The sequence below is a fragment of the Pinus tabuliformis genome, chromosome 7, assembly GCF_031772625.1.
Source record: "Pinus tabuliformis cultivar Carrire ecotype Pingquan chromosome 7, CPIR1, whole genome shotgun sequence".
Taxonomy (NCBI): Eukaryota; Viridiplantae; Streptophyta; class Pinopsida; order Pinales; family Pinaceae; genus Pinus; species Pinus tabuliformis.
This window is the reverse complement of record NC_142293.1, coordinates 1,812,580,338-1,812,588,436: the sequence shown is the minus strand read 5'-3', so window position 1 is coordinate 1,812,588,436 and position 8,099 is coordinate 1,812,580,338. Positions and strand designations below refer to the sequence as shown.

The window sequence follows — 8,099 nt, the reverse complement described above, 5'->3', positions numbered from 1 at the left end:
ACAATCATTCCAATGTATTTGAGACTCCCAAAGGCCTCCCACCTATTTGTGATCATGATCATGCTATTCATTTGATTCCAGGAAGTGTTCATCCAAACATTAGGCCTTACAGATATCCCTATGCCCAAAAGAGTGAAATTGAATGTATGGTTACATAAATGTTAAAGGCTGGTATAATTCAACCTAGTCAAAGTTATTTCTTTGCTCCACTAGTATTGGTGCACAAGAAGGATGGATCATGGTGCATGTGTCCAGATTATAGGGAGCTCAACAAGCTTACTATTAAAGATAAATTTCTCATTCCTGTCATTGATGAATTATTCGATGAACATGGATCAATTTACTTCACCAAGTTGGATCTTCATTGAAGATATCATCAAATCAGAATGAAGACAACAATGTAAACTTTGAAACGGGAACTGTAAACTCAAAACGGGAAATCTGGCCAAAAAATCCTGAAAAAAACATCAAAAACAGTGCTAAAAATGAAAAGTGTGTATACTGGAACGATGATTTTATTTTTAAGGGGTCAATTTTGAACATGTTTTAAAAATGGCAGTGACTACAAAATTTATATGAAATTTTCGTGCAAAATATAGCTTCAAAACGAAAAAGTGATGATACTAGAACGATGATTTTTTTTTAGGGTCAATTTTCAAACTTTTTAAAAAATGCTAGTAAAACCAAATTTTTATGTGCCAAACAAAGTTGTTTATGAAGAAAAAAACACATTAATGTTTTTGGTAGAATATCATTTTTCTTTCCTAAGTATAAATTCAACATGCTTTCAACCATTACATGCCATGGTTATTACACCTAAACATAGATGGACAAATTTACCATATCACATCAAGAACATTTTTCTGATTATCCTTATTTTAATTTTGAGCATGACAAATTCATAGGAGGCTAGGATTTCGCTAAAAAGAGGAACTGGAGTCAGATTACAGTGAATCTCCTCTAATGACCCTCGCTAAACTGATCACCCTCTCCATAAAATATGTTCACAAGGAATCCCAGAAGCAAGTTTCATTTGTGCTAAAGCAACTCAGTTACACATCAAGAACCTTATTACTCCCTCATAAATGTGTTCCTGAGAAATGAAGGTAGGATAACTTCATTTGCTATCAATAAATCCCAAACCTAGATGTCATAGGATTTTCTCTCGAGAATGAAATAATTGGAAAAAACAAGCAAGTTCGCAAAAAAAACTCTAGTATCAATCACAATCCTAATAATGTATCATCAGTGAAATCATGCCCCACATGTAGGGAGAATACGATGAGCTACCTACGACCACTCGATTTACTTTGATTAGAGTATCTAAGGCCATAATAATAATCTATTTTAATTTATTTCCAAACCTTTAAAGGAAGGTCACTGTCACTGTCATCTTATGAACCACAATAATAACTTTGATGGCGTTTTAAATATAGTTACATGGTATTTTGTGTTTGTCTTATTTTGTTGCAGGTGACTCATGAGGAGCACATGGACGCTAATACCACAATGGGAAACACAACCAAAATGAGCAAACTAAGTTTGGACCTCCGTTAACATAAATTACCATTGAGAAACGATTACATTTATCAAATTCACTACGAATATCTTAACAACAGCGTAAAAACATCGCCCTTGGTAACAATTCTAAAAAGTCAATTAGGTCAAGAATTTACACCCAATATAAGGAGACACCCCTATTAATATGGTTATTGAGTGCGTTGCTTCCCCCACTATTATCAATTAGATGTTACCCATCCTCATATCTAAATAAAAGAAAAGGGAGAAATAAAATAAATGAAAAGCACCCCAATGGGGGAAGTAACGAGGGATATAAAAACCTTTTATGGGGCTATGAACATCTAGTTGGTAGTAAATGCTTATTATTTTATTATGGTGATTACATTGTAGACATAGAAACTCATTAATATTGGAAGAATACTTTTAGAAATCCTTGAGTCATATTTAAGGAGTCAATAATAACCCTAATGACTTCACAACACACCCTATTACCAACTATCTTATATCTGACATTGACTTCACAACACACCCTATTACCAACTATCTTATATCCAACATTTAGTCATTAATTTGATCTTATATCTATCATTTAGTCATTAATTTGATTATTTTCTTATTATTCAGTTATATAGTTATATCATATTATGTTTGATCCTAAATCAAATATTTATGAGAGTGAGGAAAATCGGTAGTAAAAGATATTTTACTTAGTTTTTTAAATTGACGACAGGATTATCCATTAATTCAATGTAAAAGATATATTACTTAGTTTTTTAAATTGACTTCCGCTTAATATTCATTCGCAGTTTCCGTAAAGAAAAACTTGGCAGAAGTACCTATAACAAGTGGTGAATTGTGAGAAGAATATGTACAAGATCTGTGGGAGTCTTATCTTGCTGAATGGACACACTGTAAGATGTATCACACCTCATCTCTTTTCTCATTGATCGTCATTGTCAGTATTAACATGAAAACAACATACAAATAATTATATCCACAAACAATCAAATGGCCGGTCACATACTGTCATGTCATTTCCCGAATATTATTACTGTGATACCATTTCTGCCTCAACTTTATGCTTAAAAATTCCATGGCATTTCCCCAATATTATAGATATGATACCATTTCTGCCTCAATTTTAAAAAAACACACTACAAAATATCCACCTCAGTGACCCTTTCCCACAGATCTTTCGCAGTATGAAAAATATGGGATTCATAAAGTGAAGGCACTTGCTACTAAGTACCCACAGGATTATGGGAAATATCTTTTCCTCTGAAAATATCAGAAGATTGAAAGCGAACCTCATGTCATTTCAGAAGTGATAGGTTTTATATTATTTATTTGATAGAGACTAAGGTTATAGGTGATTGGTAAATTATTATTTATGGGATAATTTATCTATTAAATATAAATATTTAAAATTTGGAAGATGGTAAATAATTTTGTGATAATTTAGTTGGAGGATGTTTTTTAAAATTGTTTTGACTTTGTCATGAGTTTAATATTTTAGTTTGAAAATACATGCCATAAAAGTAAAAGCATGTAGGTTACCACCATTGTTAAAAATAATTGTAGATAACATGATTTTCATTGTGATAAATAATAGTATGTAGAGAAGCGATAAATGGCTCATATTTCACAATTATTCAGAATTATATTGTATGTACAGAAGCTGAATAGAAGCTATATATAATTATATTGTATGTACAGAAGCTGAATAGAAGCTATATATAATTATATTGTATGCACAGAAGCTGAATAGAATCTATATATAGCCCATGGTTATATTTCACAATTATATTGTATGTACGGAAGCTGAATTGAAACCATAGGAGAAGAATTATATTGTATGTACAAAAGATATAAATGGCTCATATTTCACAATTATTCAAAATTATATTGTATGTACAGAAGCTGATAGAAGCTATATATAGCCCATGGTTATATTTCACAATTATATTGTATGTACATGATTTTCATCGAATATAATAATAATGAGTTAATATTAATGAAACTTCAATTAATAATTTTGCTCCAGAGTAGATGGAGGACACCGATTTTTTGGACTTTGAAATGGAGGACTTGACGCCCCCAAGGCTCTGCAAAAGGCTCCGGACCGAAAAAAAGAAGTGCAATTCTCATTGATTTGGACGAGCTTCTTCATGACCATTATCAAGAGAAGATTAAAATTGTTGAAACAGAGTCGAAAAAAGCAAGGATTTACTCATCTGATAGCTCAGATGAGGATGATGATAAACGAGGAAAGAAGAAAGAGGAGCAATTGTCTGAGTTTTTTAGTGAGTGTGAAAGGCAGGTGCATAATATTGCTGCAACAGTTGAGGTTGCATCATGGGGTGAAAGAATATTTGGTTCTCAGAAATCCTCTCCAAAATTGGTTGTTCCAACAGTTGATGTGTGTCCCCTACAGCACAAACTTTCAGAAAACAGCGAGATCAGATTAATGACAGGCTTGAGTGCTGAAAATGGAGAGTCTTTCATGGTAGAGATTTTAAGAAGTGGTTGGCTTCTCAACTTGATTTTATCTCATAGTCACTATGATGAGTTTACTGTATGTTGGGCCTTCAATTTAATGGCACACACGTCAAATGAAAATGTGGAGATGTCTGCTTGTGATTTCTTATGCAGCATCATTCTTTCAGGAACTGAGGGTTCATCAAGCTATTGTACTCTTGATTGGGTTCATACCTATGATCAAATTAGATAAACTGTTCGAATATACGGATATTTGGAAGATTGTATGGGAGATGAGCAGATGCTCTCAGAAGATAAAGATGATTTTGCCTACGATGGGCCACCAGAGAATATTCGGTCTTGGGTCAAATTTGTGGCTGCTTGCTACTAAGCAAGGAATTCGAGGTCTATTTTAACAGCCTCTGAAGCAGAGAATTTGGTAGTCATGGTAACACAGTTCTTTTTAGATCGTAAACTTCTTTGTCTTTCTGGCATTTTGCAAGAATGCCTGGCATCCATTGTGAATTTCTTCACAGATGAAGAATGGGTTTCCATCTCAGACATAATTGCTTTCTCTCTTTCATGCAGCCTTCCTGAGATGAACTTTAATTGCTTGAAATGAAACTTCAATTAATAAGGGCTGCAGCTCTGGTATGCATCCATAACTTCAATTCTGAAACTTGAGGGACCCAGAGTGTTCCCCCTCAGAAGCCTTGAAAGTGATTTGAAAACCAGTTGGTACTCCAACTCTATTGCTTGTCGAATAACTGCGTGCCAGCATAATTCGTTGCATTGACAAATTTATACTCTCGGCAGTCCTGTTACTCGGCTCTGGGGACGCATTTCCAGCCCGTATCAATGTCTTTTGCCGCCCTTTCATGGCTTTGCAATTGTTTGGAAGAGAAATTTAACATTAATAGTGACATTGACGCACATAGCATTTCAAAGGAGAAAGAAAAAGATATACTGGTTACACTAGCTAGGGCATGCAGACACTTGCGTGACCTGGGGGTGGTTTATGAATATGTTGTTCTCCTGATAATGAAAAACGATTTTATTAGTCACTCAGCGGGGAGAACTGTCCACACCGCTGATTTGATTTGAATGTGTAAAAAATCATTTTTATATAACTAAAATAACCTAGCAAATTCAGTAAAACCATTTGAAAAGCTTTGGGTTTTGAAATTCTGAGAATCGCCGGGTGGTGGGGCGATTCTCAGAATCGAACCGCCACCACTCCACCAGTGGTGGTGGCGGGTCGATTCGCCCCCACCACCCGGCGATTCTCAGAATCGCCCCCATCTACTACGAATTGCCCCATCTGCTATTTTAATTATTTTGTTAACTTTATAAAAACAATGTCGAATTTTGAAACACATGGTATTGAACTCATATGCAATGTTTTAGATTCCCAAGGAAATGGGCTTTCACAAATCTGCGATGTTTTCTTATCACTAAAGAGTGCAGGTATGAAAAGATCCTTGCTATGCTCATCGCATTATTAGCTAAAGAATTTTTTTATATGTGGGGGTTTATAGTCATATCTCTGGTAATCATTTTGGTAGACTAAGTCATCATGGGGTGAAAGAATATTTGGTTCTCAGAAATCCTCTCCAAAACTGGTTGTTCCAATAGTTGATGTGTGTCCCCTACTGCAAAAACTTTCAGAAAACAGCGAGCTCAGATTAATGACAGGCTTGAGTGCTGAAAATGGAGAGTCTTTCATGGTAGAGCTTTTAAGAAGTGGTTGGATTCTCAACTTGATTTTATCTGGTAGTCACTATGATTATTTTACTGTATGTTGGGCCTTCAATTTAATGGCACACACGTCAAATGAAAATGTGGAGATTTCTGCTTGTGATTTCTTATGCAGCATCATTCTTTCAGGAACTGAGGGTTCATCAAGCTTTTGTACTCTTTATTGGGTTCCTACCTATGATCAAATTAAAGAAACTGTTCAAACATATGGATATTTGGAAGATTGTATGGGAGATGAGCGGATGCTCTCACAAGATAAAGATGATTTTTCCTACGATGGGCCGCCAGAGAATATTCGGTCTTGGGTCAAATTTGTGGCTGCTTGCTGCCGGGCAAGGAAGTCGAGGTCTATTTTAACAGCCTCTGAAGCAGAGAATTTGGCAGTCATGGTAACACGGTTCTTTTTAGATCGTAAACTTCTTTGTCTTTCTGGCATTTTGCAAGAATGCCTGGCATCCATTGTGAATTTATTCACAGATGAAGAATGGGTTTCCAGCTCAGACATAATTGCTTTCTCTCTTTCATGCAGCATTCCTGAGATGAACTTTAATTGTTTGAAATGAAACTTCAATTAATAAGGGCTGCAGCTCTGGTATGCATGCGTAACTTCAATTCTGAAAATTGAGGGACCCAGAGTGTTCCCCCTCACAAGCCTTGAAATTGATTTGAAAACCAGTTGGTACTCCAACTCTATTGCTTGTCGAATAACTGTGTGCCAGCATAATTCGTTGCATTGACAAATTTATACTCTCGGCAGTCCTGTTACTCGGCTTTGGGGACGCATTTCCAGGTTACACTGGCTAGGGCATGCAGACACTTGCGTGACCTGGGGGTGGTTTATGAATATGTTGTTCTCCTGATAATGAAAAATGATTTTATTAGTCACTCAGCTGGAAGAACTGTCCACACCATTGATTTGATTTGACCCTGTAAAAAATCATTTTTATATAACTAAAATAACCTAGCAAATTCAGTAAAACCATTTGAAAAGCTTTGGGTTTTGAAATTCTGAGAATCGACCCACCACCCGGCGATTCTCAGAATCGCCCCCATCTGCTACGAATTGCCCCATCTGCTATTTTAATTATTTTGTTAACTTTATAAAAACAATGCTGAATTTTGAAACACATGGTATTGAACTCATATGTAATGTTTTAGATTCCCAATGAAATGGGCTTTCACAAATCTGCGACGTTTTCTTATCACTAAAGAGTGCAGGTATGAAAAGATCCTTGTTGTGCTCACCGCGTTATTAGCTAAAGTATTTTTGTATATGTGGGGGTTTATAGTCATATCTCTAGTAATCGTTTTGGTAGACTAAGTCATCGAAAAATTCCCATGGAACAACATTCCAAGCCTTTGAAGGGGGTGTTCTCCATTTAAATTTATTAAAATGTCAAACTTCCACACAATAAGGAATTTTAAGTCATATTCAATTTTCTAAAATAAATTAAAAAACTATAATATATTATTATAGTTAAATAAAATTTAATAAAAACAAATATAATTGCCAAAATTGAAAAGAAAAATCTTCACTTCATTGAAACACCCTGAAATCATCTTATGATATCATGGAATCCATCATATTTTGAATGGTAACCTGAGAGAGGGAAATTGTAATTTGAAAATCATGCTCCTAATATCACTTTGTTTTAAATCTAAGAAAATACCAGTATATATGACACAAATGTGTAATCAATCACATTATCTTCACCATAAATATTTGGCTAAGATGTCAATAAAATTCCTTCTTAATAATGTATTTAATCTTATTTTGTATTGACAAATTCAAAGCTTTTCAAATGGTTTTACTGAATTTGCTAGGTTATTTTAGTTATATAAAAATGATTTTTTACACGGTCAAATCAAATCAGCGGTGTGGACAATTCTCCCAGCTGAATGACTAATAAAATTGGTATAAAATGTTTTAAAGTGATTTCATGTTTGTGAAAATATTGAATTTTGATAAAAATGAATGTTGAGTAGAATGATAAATACATTTTATTTTATAAAAGTGACATGGATGTTGAGGAGGTGACATAAGGTTTATAATATGTTTATTGATTTTGGCATCATCATGAATAATAAGGTAGAAGTGGTTTTGGTTTTATAGGACCTTCTTGTGCCCAAACAAAAAGGAGTTTGTAAAGTCACAAGTTTTGACAATTCTATTAAGCTTAGAATTATAACCTATCCAAATCTCTTATTCATGATGCATAGATTAGGCATCTATGCCAGGTTTGCAAGCAGTTATAAAAATCTGCAATATGTTTAGTATTTATGACTTTTCTTTTTCACCCATGGATCTGCCACATCTATTTGTTTTCTTCCCATCCTGTTTT

At 34.4% G+C, this 8,099-nt stretch overlaps 1 protein-coding gene and 1 pseudogene across 1 annotated transcript; both read left to right on the top strand.

Moving 5' to 3' along the window:
* The first annotated feature begins 3,570 nt into the window (after positions 1 to 3,570).
* LOC149255634 (uncharacterized) lies at positions 3,571 to 4,621 on the top strand (annotated as a pseudogene).
* Positions 4,622 to 4,857: 236 nt separating this feature from the next.
* On the top strand, positions 4,858 to 6,320 carry LOC149255633 (uncharacterized). The gene is made up of 2 exons (XM_089455092.1): positions 4,858 to 4,968; positions 5,565 to 6,320. Exons 1-2 carry the CDS (start codon positions 4,858 to 4,860, stop codon positions 6,318 to 6,320), a joined length of 867 nt encoding a protein of 288 aa, XP_089311218.1.
* Positions 6,321 to 8,099: the final 1,779 nt, after the last annotated feature.